This window comes from Actinia tenebrosa, unplaced genomic scaffold (genome assembly GCF_029948245.1).
Source record: "Actinia tenebrosa isolate PJP-AT-01 unplaced genomic scaffold, QUT_ActTen_1.0 PGA_scaffold17__23_contigs__length_9995812, whole genome shotgun sequence".
Lineage (NCBI taxonomy): Eukaryota > Metazoa > Cnidaria > Anthozoa > Actiniaria > Actiniidae > Actinia > Actinia tenebrosa.
In genome coordinates this window covers 3,971,664-3,994,360 of record NW_028292577.1, presented here as the reverse complement: position 1 = coordinate 3,994,360, position 22,697 = coordinate 3,971,664, and the positions used below count along the sequence as shown (strand labels likewise).

Here is a 22,697-nt window from a genome sequence, read left to right as displayed (position 1 = left end):
CCATGTGATACCACTCTTAGCATGTTTATAATAAATTAAAAGAACAACACTCAAGGGGACAAGTGGTCTGAAATGGGCAACTTTCACTGGTGATGTAAAAGGTGAAACCGAAAAGCTATCTTGGGAAATTATGCATGTAGATTCACAACAAGAATGGTATGAGCATTGAAGTAGCGTGTTTGGTTCAAAGGAATTATGTGTTGATTTGGCTCTACACGGGCATAGTGTAAAGGCTAAAACTTTATTCACACAAATCAGTCCAATACCATGAAAGCTTTCTTTCTTTTTTATTAAGCTTACTTATTTCTTTAATCGTGCAAAATTTCTGCTTTGAGTCCGTGTACATGAAATAAGATACATTTGTTGCTTTTCTGAGTAATAAAGAACTTTTTATAATATTATAAATTTGCAATTCATTCATTACTGTTTTCTCATCACAATTAAGACGCAGTCTCTATGGACAAAAATGTTTTGCATACATCATTAGTTTTGCACCAAAAGCAAACATTGGGAAACGTATTTTCCATATATTTGAAGTCGCATATGGCTGAAATTCCAATCTCCATTAAACTTGAAAATAAGTTGTTGATTAATTCACAGTCAATGTGTGATAATTTTAAGTTTTTGATGCAAATGACCATTACGTTATATTTTGTAACTGTGTGAGACAGAGCATCACCACCTAATTCACATTTATCAAAAGACGTTTATCAAATAAAGACTATCCAATTGTGCCAGCTGAATGCCTTTCTGTGAAATATTTTTGCAGTTCGATATGTTCAAGGAGAAGACTTGACGGCACCCAAGAGAAATAGAAGGCTGCCACTAACGTTTAACTCTTTTCAATGCTCAAGTAAGCTGATGCCAGCACACTGTTTTTCGCTATTCCTCTTGTATTTGCCTGGTTCAATATTAAAAGATACCTCTTTAGCATGGGTAGATGAACAAACTTCCACGTTCTAATCCCGTTCATTAAAGTAAACGACTTGACTGTTCCTTTTGGAGCCATTCTCATTACATCTACAGCTTTCTGTAAAGACAACGGCCAGTACTTCTTTCCATCGATAATTATCGATCGAAGGAATTTCCTTGTCATCTTAATTGTAGTATGACAATACACCAGTTGATGAAATCTTCTTGAAATCACCGAAACAGTTTTGAATAAAAAACACTCAGGTAGATTTGAAAGTATATGTCAAATCGCTTCGTCTGGTAGATTATTCATTTCTGTGGAAATAACGACTAGATCGAGTGCATCGAGCATTAGGAAACGAAAGACAGCTAATTTTGACACAATCGCCAGTTTTTATAGTTAGCATTGGGGCAAAAAGTGAGCGAATCGATCGCATATGGGGCGCGATTTGTACGATTTCCTTTCATCGAAAATTACTGCCGTCATATGATGGTGCAAAACCTCTATTATAACCTGGTACCAAGATCTTTATAAAGGCAGATCAATAAATGGTACGGACTTGATAGACGTATAAAGTCCAAAAATTCAAATTTAAATTTATTAATATATAAATAGTGTAATATTCTTCCCCGGGTATTGTTATTCATGAGATGGAAATGAGAAATGGAAGATTGCGATGGCCGGGGACACACCTAGGTCAAGGCAAATGTTTATGGAATCCAATTCAAAACCGGTCTTCCTATGGGTGGGCAGGTGGGGCACACTCAATGTTTAGCAAGTGGCTGCCTCGAGTAGAGTGATACTAGGACCACGTGGTGTCCATTTTGTTATCTCATTTGCATAATCCCTAGGGAATCACTTTACATATGAAAATTAAGTTTGCATAGTAAATATATAAATTATTATAGTTAAAAAGTTTCAAAATGCTAAAAATTTATGAAAAGCTATGTATAATTTTAGTACTATGTAAGCGGCTGCCTTGAGTAGAGTGACACTAGGACTACGTGGAGTCTCTTTTGTTATCTTATTTGCATAATTCCTAGGGAATCACTTTACATATGCAAATTAAATTTTCATAGTTAATATAGAAATTATTATACTTAAAAATTTTCAAAATGTTAAAAATATATTTAAAGCTATGTATAATTTTTGGACTATGATACTAGTAACTTGCATTCTAAAAGGAAAATGTGTAATTCCAGAAATTATCCTGTATCATCTACATCACCGAGAAATTTGGAATTTCTGGGGGTGGATGGCTGAGGGAAAGACAAAGTTACTGTGTTAGTATGGAAGAAAAGTGGAATTTCCAAGGGTAGAGGGACGTCTTAAATCCTCCATGGGGTTATGGATAATTCCTTTAACTACACAAAGAGGCTTTGCACCATCCTGTGATGGCAGCCATGAAGGAGGCAGGAACAATTGAAACTGGTTGAATCTGATTTACACGAGAAAGAATTCAGTTTCCCAGGGAAAAAGGCTATTGGTGTGCCTCCTGTTATTGCTGCCAACATGTGATGGCGCAAAGCCTCTATAAAGCTTTTAATTATTTTTGTTTACATAAAAAGGTATCGATAGGATTAAGGCATCTCCTCCACTCCCTACTTTTGTCACTTTCAGTAGTAAAACTGAAAAAAAGTATTACGCTAAAAATGTTTGGCCACAACATTAAGAGGCCTCTTTCCTGCCCCTCCATTCACGCTACAAAAATTTAGTTCATTCTTATGATCAGGGCATAAAGCTCTTTCAAAAGGGATACACAAAAGTTAGTTCTTGACTTTGAAGAAAAAAGGTCGAATACTAGTGTTTCATTTGGGAAGTTTGTGGGTCGTTGATGAGGATGCAACGCATGTAGGTTGGATGGGATTATCACTGAGGGGGATGGGTAATATATCCATGGCATTGGTTAAAGAATCGACAGGCTTAGTGTAATCAGTGGCAGTTAAAGAAGAAGAGGATATAATGTGACTGGTTAGAAAATGGGAAAGGAAGGGGATGTATTATTAGATGTGTAAACATTTGTGATATGTTGTCCTTTGAGGGTTTGCTGTGGGTTAGCGTTTGTATATCAGGATTAGTGGATGTTGAAGGACCAGCCTCAAACAACTCACTAAAGCTGGGATATGAGGGCATTGAATGTGTTAAGTGCATGTTTGTTTGTTGTGCCTGTAGGATGTTAAGTATTGCAGCTTTGATTAGAAATGATTATATCGAAGTTATATTTGATTGTGGTTAGCTGGTTATAAATTTCAGTGACTTCTGATGAAGACATGGATTGTGGTGGTATGATGGGTTGTGGTGATATGATGGGCTGTGGTGGTATTATGGGTGATTTTTTGATCTTGTTGATGGCTTTCTTGTCGCTCTCTGATGGTAGCGATTTCGCTTCTAACATTTCCAGCACTTCTATTTCTTTTAGTTTTAATGCTTATTCATCATCTGCAAGTGAATGAATATCATATATAGTCAACAGTTATTATTTATTACTTAATGTACTAATAAATTTATTTTTTGTTAAACCATTTTTGCCCTAAAATGGTCAAAATAGCGGAAATTCGCGAACACGTTAGTCTCCTTCGTTTGCAGCCGTTTTTAGTCTCGTTCCATTCTCCTTCGGTCCTCTTGTTCGGGCCCATATAAGACAAAACTTGCGGCTTCGGAATCTTCGAGTTAGTTATATTTATTAGTATTCACTGCTTACTTGACAGTAACTGACTAGTTACATAAGAAACGAACTTTTCCTTTTATACTTTGAATTAATTAAGTTTATTGGAACCTCTGGGGACGCTGGACAATCCGCCCCCGCTTTGTCCTTAATACCGTATTACTTTTACGGACTTGTACATCCTCCCCCTTAAATGGCGAGGAGCCATTTCCTATCTTATCAAACTTAGAAGGTCTATTCTCAGTGACATTAACTATTTGAGGGTTTTTATCTCGTATGTTCTTAGACATTAGAGAACTTTAGCATCACGTTTTTTCCTGAAACAGCAAACGGCAAACTTCAAAAAATGTCACGTGACCAAGGTCTTGGAGTCAGGTTTCACGTTCGTGGTCTGCGTTTGTACCTGAAAACCATCGTCTAGAGGTTCGTCGTTTACGGCAGATGCTTTAAGCGTTTCAAATGAATTTTCTCACGTTTGGAACCCAAACTTGTGTATTTAATTTATTTGAAAAGGGGCTTATTTTTGCTAAAAAGCTGAAGTGACATAAGCTGAATGAAAACAAACATGGCGGCTCCACGTGCACCTGCTAACTAAAACTTTTACTGGTTCGATATTTCAGGTATTAAAGACTAAACTAGCAAGAAAAAGGTAGCAGATCTTTTAACATCATCTTCTTTTGAGATATGGCTCCGTTTCGTTAGCCATTACAGATGCACGACTTGATGCTCGCCCAAGAGGTAGCTGCACACAAACCTTCAGGAAAGGCTGAATGGGAAGAAATTGCTCAAACGTTGAGTAAAGTGTTTTCTAAAGAAGACAAAAATGTCATTCTAAAAGGGAGAGGCTGCAGAGAACACATGGAAAGACTGTTAGAAAAGTATAGAGACGAGGACAAGAAGGCTTTGAAAAGGTACACTGGTAGTGTAGCTTTGGAAAATGCTGAATATTAGACAGTGGAATAGTAGTAGTCAATGGCCGGTTCGAGCACACTTTTGCCTTTGGATATATGTTTTGATTTTACGGTTGATTTTTAGGCTTAATATCACTCGATAAAAATAGCCCCTAGATATTATTAATGAAATCAAAAAATGAAATACAAATGTTTAATATCAATTGATAAAAATATTGTCTTGATATTATTAATGAAATAAAAATGGAAATTCCAATGGTTGATTTATTTATGTTTTTTAATGTTATCAAAGATAACATTAGTCAATTAAGGAATGGTTTAAAACCATTCCACATCCTTGGTTAAAAAAATAATTATATATAAAAGTGGCTTAAAGAAATAACACATATATATATTATTTAAAAAAAATGTTCTCGGAAAATAGATATAAGGTGAAAGCGATTAATAATAATATGTCAAATAATATAATGGATCAACCAGTACCAGAAATTAAGGTACCAATTTTAAAACCAGTGCAAGTGACAAACACACCAAGCCAAAGCATGATCAAAGCAGCCACAGACAGTGTTCAGAAGCAACTAAATAAGTTTGCTGACTGGATTATGTCATATGTTCCTCAAGAGGTCAAGAAACCAGCTAATAAACGTTTGGATGATTTGAAAACCAAGGTTAATAATATTTATAACAGTCTGAAGAACCCAGAGACTGTACAAAAGAAGCTAAAGGTTGTACACAAGAAAGAGTCAGCAATGAAGGGCTTTCTATCATCTTACAGAATCAAAGGCGAGGAAAAGATTGGACCTAAATCGTTTATAGAAAAATATAAGATCGCAGTTATTGAAACGATTAACAAACAACAAAAACCGATAAAGATGAAGCTGATTTTAGAATGTGAGTTTTATAAAGAGGAGAATAAAGAGATTGTATACACATTTGGGTATTTTCATAGTAATATAGTTATTATTACACAAGCTACAAATATGGAAGATGTTTATAAGACATTGACAGATGATATATTAGAAAAGTTTAGTAATTTCCAAAATAGTGGGTCAGGATGGATATTTAGCAAGGTTCTTAACTTTGATATTCACATTGATAAATATAAACCTATAGCAGCAAGATCATATATTCCACTACCAGAAAAACTAAAAAGTAAAGAGGCTATTGTTAATCCTATTAATAAAGATAATGAATGTTTCAAATGGTCTATAACAGCAGCTATATACCCTTCTAGTAAAAACCCAAATAGGATAACAAAAGCCATGAAATCAAACGCAGAGAAATTTAACTGGGATGGTATTGAATTCCCTGTTCAGCTCGATAAGATTACTAAATTTGAGATTAATAATCCAGGATATCGAGTAAACGTGTATACATATACTAATGAGACTGTATCTATTAGAATAAGTGAGGTTGAAAATGAAGATAGTAAGAAAACAATAAATCTTTTATTAATATCAAATGAAGAAAATAACCACTATTGCTGGATAAAAAATATGAGTAGGTTAATATCATCTCAAGTAACTAAAAATGGGCATTGTAGGTATTATTGTGAACGATGTGTCAACTCATTTAAAACGAAAAAGGCTTTAGACATTCATTATGAGTATTGTAAGAATCATGATGCAGTTAAAATAACATTACCAAAAAAGGGTTCAACAATCTCGTTTAATAATTATAATCACTCTATGCGAGTCCCATTTGTAATTTATGCAGATTTTGAATGCTTCACAGAGAGTATCAATACATGTCAACCAAATGATGAAAAATGCTATGTATCTACTTGCAATGTCAACAACCACAAGAGCATATTTGTATATCTTTCGTTTCACTGTATCATGAGGTAGAAATAGTAAGTCTGCCTGATGTATTTGATTAACTTTCTCAACATTCCAATGGTATCTAGGAATATACTGTGGTTTAGGTAAATATATCTGCCATAATGCTTGCTTTTCCAACCATTTTTTAACAATATTTTTATCAATATTGGTGGCGTCAGCTAGTTTATCAATAGCTTCATAACCTTTCCAATAGCCTTGTGGACTATAATAATGGTTTGATAATTTTTTATTATCCATATAAGTTATATAAAATAATAATCTTTTATAATATTATATAATGAGTCAATCAATAAGCGAGGTCCTTGATATTAATAGAGAGACAAAGAAGGCATTTGCTCTAAAAGCCGAACGAACACTTCACCGTGTAACCTTTAATCCGAGTAACGCAAATCCAGGGGAAACGTTGTACGTTCACATCCCAAAATTGAGTGAAAATATGGTCTATATACCTGGAAGTGTAGCTCTTATTTTTAATCTTACCTTAACTATGGGGCATGCAAACAACACTTTGGTTAATAACATTTCAAGAAACTTAGTGTCGCGTATGAGAGTGCTTTATGGTGGAGAAACTTTACAGGATACGAACCGCATGGACTTATACCAAACTTACCATGATTTATTCCTGATGAAAAGGGATCGTGAAAATATGCTAAGAGAGGGAATTTCCTCTGTGAATATGAGAAAGCTAAGAACAGCCGCGGGGGATAAATCATCCACAGATCCAAAGGAGGTTGCATTAGCTGACATCTACAGCAAAAAATATCGTTTAGCCATTAATCATCCTATCTTAGACGACCACGGTGCTTTTTATCCTAGGGCGTTATCCAACACCATAACATTCGAAATTACCCTGGCAGAGAGTAAGAATATTGTTATCACCAGTGACAACTCGAAAGGTCACAATTATAGCCTTTCTAATATTGAATTGGAGTATGAGTGCATTCATAGTGATTACCTTGCCAAAGAGGTGCTGGCCAACTATCAGGTAGGAAAAGGATTCTACTATGAAAATGTGCTACTGCATAAGACACTTACTATTACCAAAGCCACAGATTCCGTGATTAATGAGCATGTTAATATTCCAAGACGGTCTATGACGGGAATTCTAATGTTGTTTACAGAACCTTGTGTCGTTGGTGCAAGAGACTCGGAAAAGTTTGTTTATCCAGCTCTTACTGGTGTGAATATCAATGTAGATGGCATGCCTAATAAGCTATTTAGCAAAGGGATGTTAGGGACAGACTTTTGGTCTGCAATAGTGAAAAAGATGGGTGTTACTGATAACGTGGTGCAAAAAGACTTTTATAGTGATAAGTTTGCTCTATGGATTGATCTAAGAACGTATTACGATAAGGAGCTTCATGGCTCCGGCCTTCTGTTGAACTCTACAAAAGATGGGGTTAAACTAGAGCTCAAGAGAACAGCTGCAGGAACTGGCAATATTAATGCCCACATTTTTGTCATTGCTGATGCTGTTATGGAGATTCAAGATTCAAATCTGAAATCAATTATGTATTAAAAATTAAATTACTATTAATAATATATGGAAGAATTAAAAGATAAATTACCGTTTCACTGTATCATAACAGGACCTACGAACTCAGGAAAGACTGAATACCTGATAAGTCAATTAAGAGGTGTATATAGAAATGTTTTTGAATATATAGTATTAATTTGCCCGACTTTTGTAAAAAATAAAACGTATCAAGGGTTTGGTAACAACGATCCAAGGTTTATTATTATGACACCAGACGCTAGTAATATTGATGAGATTAATGATATTTTATCAGATGTCACAACAGTATTTACAGGTTATAAGACATTAGTTATTCTTGACGATTGTGCATTTAGTAAAGATCTCAAACAGAGATCTAACCAATTTATTAATTTAGCATTTAGTGGAAGACATGAAAATATTAGCCTCTGGGTTCTTACACAACAGCTGACAGCAATTGCAAAACCATTTAGGGAGAATGTGGGTTGTATCATTAGTTTTTTCACACCGAATAAAATATCAAGCTATGGTGTTGATAATAGAATTGAAATTAGTGTAAAGGGTAAGGACTCTTGGCATAGCATTTATAAAAAAGATGGAACATTAAACAAAAATATGTCTAATGTAACCAAGAATGCTTTAGGAAAGGAAGCAGATACAATAATAACTGAAAATGAAAGTAAAATTAATAAGAATAGTGATAAAATTTCTAAGTTGAAAGAAAAGATTGAAGATATTAATGAAGAGGATACACCAGATGTAAAAACAAAAAAAAAGAAATTAAATGAAACATTTGAAGAGCAAATTCAGGAATTAGAGCAAGAACGAGAGCAGTTACGAGAACAAAATGAGGTAATAGAGGAACGTCTTACTTTGAGAGAACGTATTAAGAGGATCTTCAAAAAGTATGGATTTACTGCTTTTTCTGTGGTATCTGCTGTTGGTGTTGTTATTGGAGTAATTGTAAGCAACTTGAAAGCTAGGTTAACAAGTGTTGCAAAGGGTGTTGGAAACGGTTTGAAAACCATTGGTAAAAAGCTTGGTGAGATACTTCCTGGTATGGTTGGCGCTATTGCTAGTTTCATATTCAAAACAGCTGGACAAGTCGTTTCATTTGTTGCCGAACACGTTTGGCTCCTTATAGTGGCTGTTGTTTTGTATTTTGTAGAATCATATAAAAAGAAAAGATAATTATATATTATATATAAATGACAATATTACACATTGATAAAACAGTAGCTGATAACACTATTTGGTTTGATACCCCGATTCAAAAAAGTAAGCAGATATCACTAATATCCTGTAATTTCGTAAATAAGATGATGAATCTTAGTAGTGAAGGAACCATCTCAGATTCAGAAGGTAATGTACTATTAAGAATTCCGAAAGGTAATTACTCTAATGTTACTCAAGTAAAGAGTATAATTGATAAAGCGTTGTTTATTGGTGAAAAACCTGCTAGCATAGAGGGAAACTATCTTATCCCAAGCGTTGATATTAAACTGAATGATTCATTAGCAAAGCTATTAAATCTCAACACTAATCTCAAAGCAAAATCGAGAAATGAAGTAAAAATATCTAAAACCCCAATTGCTATATATATGCATTGTGGCGCTATTGATTCAAAACAGGTAATATGTAGCAATAAATATTCCCAGGTGTTGGCTTATATCAATACAAAAAGCCTCAATGATACAATAAGCTACAATCCAGAGCAGTTATACATACCTGCTAATCATGGCTATATCAATAGTATAAGAGTATGGGTTACTGACACTAATAATCAATTAATCAAGGATGGTTTATATCCAATGCATCTAGTATTGGAAATCATATAAAAAATAAAATAGTAATTATGATTATATAATGACTGATTATGATACGATTTATCCTGAGATTCCTCAACCATCTGGGGAAAACTTTCGACTTCATAAAGTAAATATGGTTCTATCTCAGCTTGGTAGTGAGCTTAAGCATTATGAACATGTTAGAAAAAAATATTCAAGAGTAAGATCATTCTTTCATTCAACAGCTATAACTACAGGAACCCTAAGCGGATTATTCACAGCTTCTGGAATAGGTACTACCCTAACAGGGCCGGGTGTTGTTGTTGGAGCGCCTCTAAGTGCTGTTGGGGGTGTTCTAGGACTGGTTTCAGCTGGTTGTGGTATTGTGACAAAACGGCTTACTAAAAAGATATCAAAGCATGAGAAAACCATTCAACTAATCAAATCAAAGGAGAACACTATTAGTGGCCTTGTTTCGAAAGCATTGCATGATAATCAAATTGATGAGAAAGAGTTCGAATTGATCATGACTGAGTTGACAAAATATGAAAAGCTTAAATCTAGTATCAGACGTAAGAAAAACGAAAACTTTTTAAAAAACGAACCCGTCGACATAGAGAAACTAAGGGAGGATTTGAAAAAGGAGCTTGTGAACCAACTCGTAAATCAAAAGAAATAACTCTTTCCTTCAACAGAGACCCGTATGGTGGATACATGTATAAGATTAGATATGACAAAGAAATCAATTAAATACATAAAAGTTAATCTTATATTATTTAATTATAATATAAGATGACAGAAGAAAATGTTAAAACTTTCAAAAAGTATTAATAATAATACTGTATTCAAAAAAATGTAGATTACATATTTTGAAAAGGAAGACATTGAGGTTAGCCCTATATAAGTCCCCTAATTTAAAATAAATAAATAATTTTAAGAACTAATAATATATATATATATATATATGTACAATACTAACTTCAAAAAATGTTCATGTGTTTCTTAAGTCTTGTTTTAAATTTATTTACGTTGGGTTCATCTGTATGATTTACTACGTTATTAGGAAGATCATTCCAAGATTTGATTATTCGCACAAAAAAAGAATATTTGTAACAATTTATTCTAGCAGATTTGGTCTGTATTTTAAATTGGTGATTAGCTCTCGTTTTCGTACTTTTACAAAGTTCAAAATAGTCACTGAAATCTAGACCGTTCATCTTGTGTACAATCTTATAGCACTCAACTAGAGAGAGGAATTCCCTTCTAAGTTGCAAAGAGTTCCATTTGAGTATCTTACATCTGTCTTCATATGCCATCTCTTGTCGTTTTTGACCTAGTGCGATGCGTGACGCTCTTCGTTGTATAGATTCAATTGCATGGATATCCTTTACTAGGTGTGGTGCCCAAACTGGGCATGCATATTCCAGAATGGGACGGACCAGTGATTTATAGAGTATGGAAAAGATTTCCTTATTTCTACTACCCGTGGTACGTTTAACTAAACCAAGGACTTTATTTGCTTTATGTACAATTGCTTCTACATGTTTGGACCAACTTAGATCGCTCGACATTATAACTCCAAGGTCTTTGTAGTTATGTACGTTCTTTAATGCTGTGTCGGATATGTGATATTGTGTTCTATTCTTATCGCCCTTATGAGTTATCCTCATGGCTTCACACTTTTTAGGGTTAAACTTGACTTGCCAATCCGCCGCCCAGTCTTCTAAAGAAGCAAGGTCCGACTGTAGAGCTGTTACATCCCCAACGTCGGTTAGTCGTCGATAGATCTTAGTATCATCAGCAAACAATTTGATGCTTGATGTGGCTACATTTGGAATGTCATTTACATATAACAGAAACAAGATCGGCCCCAGAATTGAACCTTGCGGGACACCCGATGTTACTGAAGACCAATCAGAAAAGGATCCACGTATTTGCACTCTTTGTTTTCTATTAGTTAGAAAATTCCTGAACCACAATAGTAATAGGCCCTTTGCAGCTAGTGGTCACGTGCTTGGATACCGCTTAGCAACACAAAACTGGAGAGCAAGCCTTCCAGTAAACAAAAGTTGTAATAGGTCAAGCACGCGTGGTTTTATACGATAGTTTCATCGTTCAAAACGCTTAATCCTTTTGCCCTATCTACAAACACAGTAAGATAATCTTAAATTCTCTCCTTTGGACTCGATTTTTGGTTCGAAGTAACGATATTCTTCGCGTTATCGCGAAAAAATTGTCACCGCCGGCCCGCTCGACGGCTGAAAAACATGGCGACTTCGCAAGGTATGTACTTCAAAACTCTCCTTTTTTTTGGTTTCTTTTCAATTATTGGACTTCTAAAATCTCTAAAATAACAGTTTAGATTGTGAATGGTGATCGATTGTAATTGGACGGCATTTTAATGGACGATTTGTTTATTTTTTGTGAGAGTGATTCCACGTCTAAAGTCAAGACTAACCCATGTTTACATATATTCGCTGTAGATGTTAGAACTCCCCACGAGCCATCACATACCAAGAAAAATTCTTCGTACCATTGTTGTGTTCCCTTGTGTAACGGAGATTCTCGATATCATCCTGATTTAAAGTTTCACCGCTTACCAGGCCGTGCAAGGGATGAGCAATTGAAAAAGGAATGGCTGGTGAAGATACGAAGAGATGTGGGCCCACACTTCAAGGTATATAGGAATCTAACAATATCAATGCACAATACGAATTGCCTGTGGATCTTTAAAAAACTGTAATGAAGATAAAAATAGTTGAATACAGTTACATTGTTATTAAAAGGACATTTGATTTATAATAGGTTAACAAAAGTACCAGAGTGTGCTCAAAACACTTCACTGAGGAAGATTACAATCCTCCCACTGATTCTGGACGTCAGTTGCTAAAAAGAGAAGCTGTACCATCAATCTTTGACTGGTCAACCAAATCCAAAGCAAGAAGAAAGATAATTCGACAAGTAGATAGGTAATGAATATCACATATTTCTACTTCAATACATTTCATTTAGACTTGACTGATGGAATTGTACTTGATGTTTATTTTGGTTTAAACCAAAATAATTTTATAATTTTAATAATTTAGTCTTTTATAATTTTTTATTTAGTGTGAACTGAGTGTGAACTGAGTGTCATCATAATTTCAAAACCTTTTTACAGAGACACTCAGACAGATGAAAGTGATGACAATGAAGATAATAGTCCCAGCACTTCTACAACCTTCAGCATGGATGACCTACAAGCACAAGTCCAGTCACTCAGAGCACAGTTCCAAGATGCACAAAAGCAACTTGAACAAAGTAGAAATGAAACTGCAGCTGCCCTCACTGAAATAAAAAGGGTTAAAGTTGAAGCTGCAAAAGAAATTGAGGACATTAAGAGGCAAGCTGCAGAACAATTAGCACTTAATAAATTTGGGCTTGAGAGATTTGGCACAGACAATGAGATCATAAGATTTTATACAGGTTTCCCATCCTATTTACATATTCAGTTCTTTTTTAAGTTTTTGCAGCCATGTGCTGCACAAATGACATATTGTTATGCCTCTGGAGAAAGAGAAAGTAGACCAGACTCAAGAAATATGCTTCTTGTGGATGAATTGTTTATGTTTTGTGTACGCCTCAAACTAGGTCTATTCGGACAGGATTTAGCTCATAGGTTCCGAATACATAAATCGTCAGTTTGCAGGAAATTGATCACATGGACTAATTTTTTGTATTTTCTTCTTGGTAGTCAAGTGATCTGGCCTTCAAGGCAAGATGTTGATAGGTTTATGCCAGAAGGTTTTAAAAAGCTTTATGCAAGCACACGTGTCATTTTAGATTGTACAGAGATTTTTGTTCAAACACCTACCTCCCTACTACTTCAGTCGCAGCTTTATTCTAGTTATAAGAGTAATACTACACTCAAGGGTTTGATAGGCATTACCCCTAATGGAGCTATTAGCTTCGTTTCTAGCCTTTACACAGGGGGGATTAGTGATAAGGAAATCACAAGGTGCAGCGGCATTCTAGATTTGTTAGAACCTGGTGATTCAGTCATGGCAGACAAAGGGTTTGACATTGAAGATTTACTTAGGGAGAAGCGGGTAGAGTTAAATATTCCTCCGTTTCTTGAAAGTCAGGAACAATTCTAGGCCGCAGATGTTCAAAAAACAAAGACACTAGCAAGTCTTAGAATTCATGTCGAGAGGGCAATAAGAAGAGTCAAAGAGTACCACTTTTTTGATTCAGATGTGCCATTGTCCACTTTAGGTTCAGTCAATCAGTTATATACTGTAGCCTGCCTCCTTACAAATTTTCAAGGCCCACTTATTTTATCCAATGGTAATAATGAGGCATAGTGTCTGTAAGAAGTTGGTGAATGTATGATTAATGTGGCTTACATAACCCATTAGATAATCTTTAATGCAGGTTGGTTTATCATGTGTCTTGGATTGCTTTTTGTAACTATTTCAATTTGTTTGTAAATGAAAACTCAAAAAAAAAAACTAATGAACAAACACAAAATCTAAATAGCACAAATAAATATAATACTAATATGATATAAATATAATAAAAAATAAATTAAGATTATGAATTGATTTGTCATTAATAAAAATAATATAATATTTGTTATCATAAGAAATCTGGCCATGGTTTGAGAACAACAACAAAAATCTTAGTGTATTAATGTAAATAGTAATTGAAGAAAAAACTATCAACTTTGTCCTTTGCTTGCTGGAAAAACACTGAATCAAAATTAATTCTAGAGCAAACAAACAAATTTTCGTCAATGTAACTGAAAAAATCACACCATTCTAATCCTGTGAGTCCAAGCTGGCACTGGATCTGGTAATAATAAATGTCTGTTGTTTTCAGTTTGTACTGGTTAGTGTTCTGGTCCTTGGTGAGATACCTCACATTGTCAAATGATGTTTCCCCCTCTTTAACGACCTTTATTTCTAACAAGCCAAAGGGATTCTGACCATTATTTACGGCATCAAGGTCATAAACTTTCCTGTCTGGGCTACAACCTAGCCATGGGCACTTTGGGTGGACAATCAGCCCAGATGGGAAGAGGTTTACTCTTCCACCCTTTGCATTGCTAGCATAGACCATGGCAGCATGTGGTTCAAGTTCAATGCCTCTTCTCATTGCTGCAGTTTGTACAAATCTGGTGGGGTTTAGCTGATTGACAAGGGTGTCAAAATGTGACACCCGGCGAGCGACAATGCCAAATTTGCTTGCTGTTACCCTTTTTTTTCTGAGCAGGTGCCATACATCACTCTGACTTTGAGTGACTGTTTGCTGCTGCACTCTCAGTGATGACTCTGTTGTCACAGACAATGTTCCAAATATAGATTGTTGACGACTGTCAAGACAGATTGACACATTGTTATTAAATCTGTCCTCTGCACTTGAGAGGGGAAGCTCTGGGAAAGAAGTGCAAGTAAAATCATTTATGATGTAGTCAGTTGACATCTTTTGTTGATATGACAGGACACAGCCTTTTGGGACATTTCCAAACTTGCTCTGTACAAATGGGATATTGCCAAGTTGATCTTGATTGGGCAGAATGGTTGTAAAGAGAGGATAAGGTGGTTGGAAGCCGTTAAAGTGCTCTTTTGTGAGGGTAGGATACTGGGTAGATGGGGAATACAAATTACTCTTGATATATCTACTGTACGAAGCGCCAAGTTGGGGTTTTTTCACTAGCACGTCTTGTATTTCTTTTTGTGCGATTTTGGATCCTCTAGGTATGCTCCAACGCTGCTTCATGCTGGTACATGTTAGCTCATCAGGCAATGTCCGATGTCCCAGTTGCTTAAGAAGGGCTAAATAGTAAAGAAGCCCGATCACATGATGGCAGTATCCACCTGCCCCGGCTACACATGAGCACAGCCCAGACAGCAATGTCAAATTGTTGTTCTGGACTGACACCTCTAAAATGTGCGGTGGTTCAGACTTCCTCATTGAGCGGTAACACTTGCATTTAACTCTCACGCACTGGTCGGTATATATCACTAAAAAATTGGAAAAATTAGTGTGAATTGTCTGCCATTCATATCATAATGAAATAGAAAAAACATTTTGGCTATCAAGTACCTTTAATGTCATGTAAATAGCCTGGTTCCGCCATAAATTTGTACGCTTTCGAAGTGCTTGTGCAGCCAGACTTCTCTATAGCGTAGCTCCCTACATCATCGAAGGTGAGGGAAGGAAAGATAGAGATGTCTTGAGTTTCTACTTCATCTAAAACAAAAATAAATATAAAAATATCAGTACGAAGAATTTTTCTTGGTATGTGATGGCTCGTGGGGAGTTCTAACATCTACAGCGAATATATGTAAACATGGGTTAGTCTTGACTTTAGACGTGGAATCACTCTCACAAAAAATAAACAAATCGTCCATTAAAATGCCGTCCAATTACAATCGATCACCATTCACAATCTAAACTGTTATTTTAGAGATTTTAGAAGTCCAATAATTGAAAAGAAACCAAAAAAAAGGAGAGTTTTGAAGTACATACCTTGCGAAGTCGCCATGTTTTTCAGCCGTCGAGCGGGCCGGCGGTGACAATTTTTTCGCGATAACGCGAAGAATATCGTTACTTCGAACCAAAAATCGAGTCCAAAGGAGAGAATTTAAGATTATCTTACTGTGTTTGTAGATAGGGCAAAAGGATTAAGCGTTTTGAACGATGAAACTATCGTATAAAACCACGCGTGCTTGACCTATTACAACTTTTGTTTACTGGAAGGCGTGCTCTCCAGTTTTGTGTTGCTAAGCGGTATCCAAGCACGTGACCACTAGCTGCAAAGGGCCTATTGGTGTTTATATCTTCATCTTCCAAAATACAATCCCACGGTGTTTTATTAAACAGAGCTCTAAGATGATTCCAATCGGCTTTGCTAAATGCGTAGACTTCTTTTTTTGACACACGGTTTTGATAAGGATGGGTGTCCACTTTGAAAGTTATTGAATTGTGGTCGGAGAAGGGTTCTCCGACTTCGAGGTCTTTAATCAAATCAGCATTTGTAGTTAGTACAAGATCTAAAATATTCTTCTCGCGAGTAGGTTCATCAACTGATTGTTGTAAAAAGTTATCATGAATTATTTCTGAGAGAAGAGTGTGATGTTCAGAGGTTTTTGTAGGTTGGTTGGTAGCCCAGTCAAACTCGCTAAGATTAAAGTCACCAAGTATTAATAAATCCGTAGTTGAAATGTTAGTGAGACAATTCTGAAGGTCTTCTAAAGGTTTGAGATTGCTGTTTGGTGGTCTATAAAACACTCCAATGGTTAAAGGACAACTGACCCCAAAAATTGCCGTTTTTCATATAAAACTACAACGTACATAGATCACATAAATTCAACTTTGAACTCTGATACAGCTTCTATGTCGCCGAAAAGAAATAATCAATTCGCGAAAAATAGCAATAGAAGAGCGCCATATTTGAGCCCGCAATAAATTACCGCATTAATGCCGTGACGTCACAACGTGAAGCTTGCATTCCAAACTTGTTGAGTTTGTATATTTCGAGTGCTAGTCGATCTTTTAATAGTCTAAGTTAGAGTAAGTTTCTTAATCCAGATGGTCCATTGTTGTGTGCCAGAATGCACCAACCATTCTTCCAAAACTGAGTCTGTTAGCTACCACAAAATTCCTAACAAAATAGCTCTTCAGAAGGCATGGATAGCGCGGATAAAGAGAGAGAACCTGCCGCCTTTGAAGAACTGCTACGTTTGCAGCGATCACTTCGAGGATTCATGCTTTGAAGTGGATCTGATGGAGCAGTTAACCGGGATAAAAAGGAAGAGGAGATTAAAGAGCGATGCTGTTCCGTCAGTATTCAATTTTTGCAAGCCAGCTAAAAGAAGAGCTACATCAGAGAACCGGCTCAAACGCAAACAAAACGAAGAGGTGAGATAACATGTCATTTATACATAACATAGTTTACATTGTTTTTCGAAATAATCACTCATGAAAAAGACTTATTAATGCATACCGAAGCGAGTCATCAATCATTAGCTATTTATGCTTTCATAGATGAAATGTTGCTTAAAATCATAAGTATAGCTAGTAATATTTGATCGATACTTGAAATTTTCAAAATGGTTATTTGCACGTGTTTAGTTTACATTTGATATTTATTCGTAAACCATAACAATGTTGCCGTAATATTCCAAATTTGCTTGGATAAATGACCACGGAAGAATAATTTATAGCATTGTTGGTTAATATGTTTATTTTGTATTATTTAAGGTAAAGTAGGCCTCGAAGAATGGTTTATAGTATTGTTGAAAACATTGTTTATTTTTGTATTTTCAAAGAATGTGGAGCAGCTATGTGCCACAATAAATCCCTCGTGTGAAGATCCACCAAGTATGGAAACACCAGAGTTCTCTCCTGAACCACTTTGTAAGGAGATTGGTGTTCAGTGTTGCCTTGGTTGTAGATATGTTGTAACATCCACTGCATCAACTCAGACAGAGCCTGGATACTATAAAGATGCCGACACAACAACAGTTTACAATCCCTCCCCTTCACCAAACATCAGTAGAGATGAAATACTCAGTGTGAGCTTCCACGACCACAGCTACAGTACTAGCTATCACCCCTCACCAGTAAAGTCAATGCTAACAGTGTCTCCACAAAAGTCAGAAAAGTCTTTGTTTTCAGAGGAAGAGGGACTCCCACTAAGTGACGATGATGATGGTTTCATTGTTTCATCGCAAGAGACAGTTTCAACAACGGACAGTGAATTAGAGCCAGAAAACAAAGACTGCAATAAAACTCTTGAAAACCATATCAAAGAACCTAAATATTTGGTATTTAACTCTTGTTTGCAGCAGTTATTCAAGTTTTGTAGAAGCTGTGGAGCACCTATCGCTGATGTCAACTTTGTATGTCAAGGCAGCCTACTTATTGTGACAACTATATGTATGAAACATCATGCTTTGACATGGTACTCACAGCCAATGTTAAATCGCTTAGCTATTGGGAACTTGTTGATTTCCTCATCAATATTATTTACTGGTAATACTTTTACCAGACTTCAAAACTTTGCATCCTGTCTTGGCCTAAAATTTCTGAGTGAGAGGGTCTTTTACAGACATCAGGAAAGTTACCTATTTCCTGTTGTTAATGATGCTTGGAAGAGAGAGGAGGCTGCTGTAATTGAAGAGCTGTCAAATAAGGACATAGTAAATCTCAATGGTGATGGCCAAAGTGACAGTCCTGGCCATAGTGCTAAATATGGCACATATACTATGATGGAGACAAGCACAGGGAAAATTGCCACCTTCAGCATTGTTCAAGTCTCTGAAGTAACCAGCTCCAATGCTATGGAGAAAGAGGGGTTTCTAAGGTGTTTGAACACTTATAGAAGACACGGTCAGTATAAAATGTATCACAACTGACAGACACACATCCATCACCAGCACTATGGCAAAAGATTTTAGCCACATCAAACACCAGTATGATGTGTGGCATCTTTCCAAGTCAATTGTAAAAAAGCTGAACAAGAAAGCAAAATTGAAGAAAAACCAAGAGCTGGCACCCTGGATACAATCCATTTCAAACCATCTTTGGTGGTGTGCTGCTACATGTAATGGGGATGTACAACTTTTGAGAGAGAAGTGGAAATCTGTTGTTCACCATTGCGTGAACAAGCATTCCTGGAAGGATGCAGAGGTATTCAAAAAGTGTGCCCATCCTCCCCTAACCCGCAGACAAGTGCGCACCACACACTGGATCAAGCCGGGGTCACCAGCTCATGTGGCCCTAGAAGAGGTTGTCCTTCAACCAAAGTTACTTAATGACTTGGCAAGATTGACCGACTTTTGTCACACAGGAGGGCTTGAAGTTTATCATTCGATGATGCTGAAGTATTGCTCAAAAAGAGAGCACTTCTCTTACAAGGGAATGGTTGCTCGTACTCAACTTGCTGCCATTGACAACAATTTCAATACAGCTAGAATTCAAGCAATTGTTCAAAAAGGCCCAAGGAGTGGAGAAGCTCGTTATCGCAAGTGCTTCCCTAAGATGCACAAGCGCTGGGTTGTTAAGCCAGTCTTACAAAGAAAAAGCTATGCTTTCCTCCCTGAGCTACAACTGAAAGTACTTGAAATTTGTGAGGGTGGCATGGAGGCTGCAGGGGTTGACCCAATTGAAGAGGTTGAATTACCAAGAAACATTGCTAGTGTTCCTGCCCCAGACAAACAGGAATTGATTGAACGACACCGGTCAAGATTTTCTAGGTAATTAATTTAAATGGAATGTAGTAGAGACTAAAAACACTGAAATGTGTAGTGTTAAGTGATGCTAATTCTAACCATTTCCTATTTTTAATTAACACTATTTAGTAGAAAATAATGCAAAGCATCATTGGCACTCTTTTAGTGATTGTACTCTAGTGAATAGCTGTTTTGAAAGAACTGTCAAGTAAGCCTGTCGTCCCAATCCCCCTCATCTTTGAACAGTTGTGTTCATTACTGGTAATAATTACAATGCTTCTACAAATGGGAAGGTACATGACAGACCCAAGTAAAACTGCTATAAACAAAATATGTAATTAATGTGAAGGGGACCTGATTAAAGTGGTAGATAAGTTTGCAGTTTTTAGATGTTCAGATGAAAATTGTATTAAAATATCATTACCACTTAGGAAACGATTGACTTTTAAATGAAATCTTAAAAGAGGTCTTTTCTTTAACTATCTACGCTACATTATATATGGGGTCTCTCCCAGTATGAATGTAGTATAGAAAAAATTCCAGCTGAATAGTGACTTTCGCTTTCACTCATGGGAATCAAGATGTTCATTCATTTGCTCTCAGTGAATTAATCAGCACATGATTACTGAGCTGCAAAGGGCCTATTTGCCTGGAAAAAAAATATATGAGCCATAAATGGCTGACAAGCCTGGATGCCAAGATTTCCTAGTGCCAATTTGTCTGACAATGAGACTAGTCAGTACCGAGATTCTAAGATGGGGTGGGATTCTATCACCAAGAGAATATTTTTTTCATTTAGCACAATTTTTGAATCCATTATAGCATGCTACTTCAAGGCAAATTCTTTATAAACAATACTGACTAGCCTTGTTTTCAGACAAATTGGTGCCCAGGAAATATTGGTTATCCATGTCTAGTATAACTGCAAAATTTGCTTGGTTAGCTCATGATTTTGTCCACTAGTGCTTTGTACACTAGGTTCTCTATTCAGCTGGATATTTTGTCTAGGTGTAGTTGTTTTTAAATAATAAAATATGCAAAACCTAGAAAACATTTATATAAACAACTTTCTATATGTACTTCATCTAAAAATAAATTCATGACTACTCTTATACATTTTGGTCTCAGCCTTTCCATGTTTTCCTTTTCAATTTATCAATTCAGAAATCCTGATAGAAAAAAATCCACTCTGTGTATATGAAATGAAGTAAGGAATAAATAAAATGTATATAATAACTCCATGTAACTTTAGGCCAAGCTAATCATCTGCATAGTGAAAACCTTCAAATTCAAAGTCCTCCTCTAGTCCAGGGGGAGGGAAGTGTGCTCTGATGCACATGACAGCACAAGAGGGCAGAACAACCCGAACTTCCTTTCCAAGAACTCCCCAGCACCATCTTGCTAGTTGCCTATATGCAATGTGTCTGTACTGCTTGTGCTCTGGGCCTTCATACGCATTACTGTACTGCTGTTTGTACTGAGCCCATGCGGTTCGAAGAACATACTTATTGGCACAAACAGGTAAGAATCCAGGATGTTGAGTAATGCATGGTGGTGGTTCATCAGCATCTCCATCTTCAACAACAGACTGGCATGTTGCAACCACTTTTTCGATTTCTTGGCAACAAATGCATTCAGATATTGAATCCATAATTTGGCAGCTACCACAGGTACACCTATTTAACAGAAATAAAACAATTCTTAGTATCTTTGAACATTATCAACGATTGTCCCAAGTGAGAATATACATACACAACTTGTGACACAACTATATCCCTGTATCTATATCCTGCAGTATATAACTTATTGACTATCAAGCGATGTTTTTAATTAAAATTGTGAAAGTTGGTATTGCTTTTGGTCGCAAACTGGATTCATGCATACCAATATCTAAAGAACAGATTGCAAGAACACGAGTGGCAAGATACGATTTTATATAAAATGGATATGTAGTTCAGTTTTGTGATAAGACAGAGGTACGACTTACCAATCTGAATTTGTAAGTCGATTGTTCTCTTGTTCATCGTCTTCAATAATGTCACTGTCAGATCCTTCTCTGAACTCTTCATCTGAGGAGATTTCTATTTCTGGTTCAAACTGATATGGCCGTAAACCAAATTCGTCGTCCATTCCGAAAAATTCTTGAGCGAAATCGTCTCCCGAGCTGTCCGAGCCTTCGGAAGAAGAATTAGATTCTGACATGCCTTTAATTTGATGACCAAGTTGTATTTTTTCGCAAAATATTGAGTAAAAAGTATAAGAAACTGAGGAAGAAGTCAGGCAAACAACTGGAAGCTTGAACTCTTGTGACGTTGTGACGTCATTACGCTATTTTTCTGAGCCCGCGATAAAAGCGCAAGATGGCGGCCACCAGAGCGATATATGCGATGTTTTCAAAAAATTGTTTTAGAAAAATGGATGCTCTATCCCCTTTAAAAACTGGATTTTTGGACTTCTCAAATGATGTAGTTCCTCTTAAAAATGGGTCATTTTGGAGGGTCAGTTGTCCTTTAACTTCTTGTTGTTGTTCCCGGTAGTTATATCAATAAAGAGTATTTCTGATTGACAATTTAAATCTTCTCTTAAAGAAGTTATAATACAATTTCTCGTGGCAATCAACACTCCTCCGCCATGTCTTCCCGCATTTCCAGGACGGTCTCCTCTATAAACACTATAGTCGTTGCCGAATACTTCGGCGTCCGTTATCGAAGCGTCTAGATGGGTCTCAGTAAGGACTATGATGTCAACTTGGCTTTTGGCTAATTCTAGTTGCAATCTCGCGATTTTGTTTACGATACTCCTGGCATTCGAGTAGAATACTGATAACTTCGAGGTTTGATTTGTCACCTTATTTTTTGTGTCTAC

General features: G+C 36.2%; 5 protein-coding genes and 1 pseudogene across 8 annotated transcripts; 3 read left to right on the top strand and 3 right to left on the bottom strand.

The window, feature by feature from the left end:
- Positions 1-6,607: 6,607 nt before the first annotated feature.
- On the top strand, positions 6,608-7,849 carry LOC148910277 (uncharacterized). Its single transcript, XM_089031973.1, has one exon. The coding sequence runs from the start codon at positions 6,608-6,610 to the stop codon at positions 7,847-7,849; it is 1,242 nt and encodes a 413-aa protein (XP_088888099.1).
- Positions 7,850-10,567: 2,718 nt separating this feature from the next.
- LOC148910276 (uncharacterized) lies at positions 10,568-11,419 on the bottom strand. Its single transcript, XM_089031663.1, has one exon. The coding sequence runs from the start codon at positions 11,280-11,282 to the stop codon at positions 10,593-10,595; it is 690 nt and encodes a 229-aa protein (XP_088887789.1). The 5' UTR covers positions 11,283-11,419; the 3' UTR covers positions 10,568-10,592.
- Positions 11,420-11,759: 340 nt separating this feature from the next.
- Positions 11,760-14,471, top strand: LOC148910275 (uncharacterized). 2 transcript variants are annotated; one of them, XM_089031662.1, is made up of 4 exons: positions 11,760-11,895; positions 12,096-12,289; positions 12,418-12,581; positions 12,773-14,471. In XM_089031662.1, the coding sequence occupies exons 1-4, from the start codon at positions 11,880-11,882 to the stop codon at positions 13,746-13,748; spliced, it is 1,350 nt and encodes a 449-aa protein (XP_088887788.1). In that variant the 5' UTR covers positions 11,760-11,879; the 3' UTR covers positions 13,749-14,471. The 2 variants fall into 2 exon arrangements, with proteins under 2 accessions (XP_088887788.1, XP_088887787.1); XM_089031661.1 differs by lacking the exon at positions 11,760-11,895 and having other exon boundaries at positions 12,014-12,289.
- Positions 14,281-16,420, bottom strand: LOC148910274 (uncharacterized). Of its 2 annotated transcripts, XM_089031665.1 has the most exons (3): positions 16,126-16,420; positions 15,700-15,846; positions 14,281-15,617 (listed from the first exon to the last, which is right to left on the bottom strand). In XM_089031665.1, exons 1-3 carry the CDS (start codon positions 16,139-16,141, stop codon positions 14,281-14,283), a joined length of 1,500 nt encoding a protein of 499 aa, XP_088887791.1. In that variant the 5' UTR covers positions 16,142-16,420. The 2 variants fall into 2 exon arrangements, 1 of the variants encoding a protein (XP_088887791.1); XR_016120058.1 differs by lacking the exons at positions 14,281-15,617; positions 15,700-15,846 and adding an exon at positions 15,880-15,925.
- A 767-nt stretch (positions 16,421-17,187) lies between these two features.
- On the top strand, positions 17,188-20,267 carry LOC148910273 (uncharacterized; annotated as a pseudogene). The gene is made up of 2 exons (XR_016120100.1): positions 17,188-17,517; positions 17,928-20,267. The product of XR_016120100.1 is annotated as an uncharacterized LOC148910273 (transcript).
- Positions 19,845-22,349, bottom strand: LOC148910272 (uncharacterized). The gene is made up of 2 exons (XM_089031664.1): positions 21,820-22,349; positions 19,845-21,508 (listed from the first exon to the last, which is right to left on the bottom strand). The coding sequence occupies exons 1-2, from the start codon at positions 22,032-22,034 to the stop codon at positions 21,091-21,093; spliced, it is 633 nt and encodes a 210-aa protein (XP_088887790.1). The 5' UTR covers positions 22,035-22,349; the 3' UTR covers positions 19,845-21,090.
- Between the last annotated feature and the right edge of the window lie 348 nt (positions 22,350-22,697).

Excerpts from the sequence above, each read along its gene's own strand:
- LOC148910277 (XM_089031973.1), top strand. The coding sequence starts at position 6,608 with ATGAGTCAATCAATAAGCGAGGTCCTTGATATTAATAGAGAGACAAAG.
- LOC148910276 (XM_089031663.1), bottom strand. The coding sequence starts at position 11,282 with ATGAGGATAACTCATAAGGGCGATAAGAATAGAACACAATATCACATA.
- LOC148910275 (XM_089031661.1), top strand. The coding sequence starts at position 12,014 with ATGGACGATTTGTTTATTTTTTGTGAGAGTGATTCCACGTCTAAAGTC. Across the intron at positions 12,290-12,417 it reads ATGTGGGCCCACACTTCAAG|GTTAACAAAAGTACCAGAGT; the intron begins GTATATAGGAAT and ends GATTTATAATAG. Across the intron at positions 12,582-12,772 it reads ATAATTCGACAAGTAGATAG|AGACACTCAGACAGATGAAA; the intron begins GTAATGAATATC and ends ACCTTTTTACAG.
- LOC148910274 (XM_089031665.1), bottom strand. Across the intron at positions 15,618-15,699 it reads CTATTTACATGACATTAAAG|TGATATATACCGACCAGTGC; the intron begins GTACTTGATAGC and ends CCAATTTTTTAG.
- LOC148910272 (XM_089031664.1), bottom strand. The coding sequence starts at position 22,034 with ATGTCAGAATCTAATTCTTCTTCCGAAGGCTCGGACAGCTCGGGAGAC. Across the intron at positions 21,509-21,819 it reads CGACTTACAAATTCAGATTG|GTGTACCTGTGGTAGCTGCC; the intron begins GTAAGTCGTACC and ends TCTGTTAAATAG.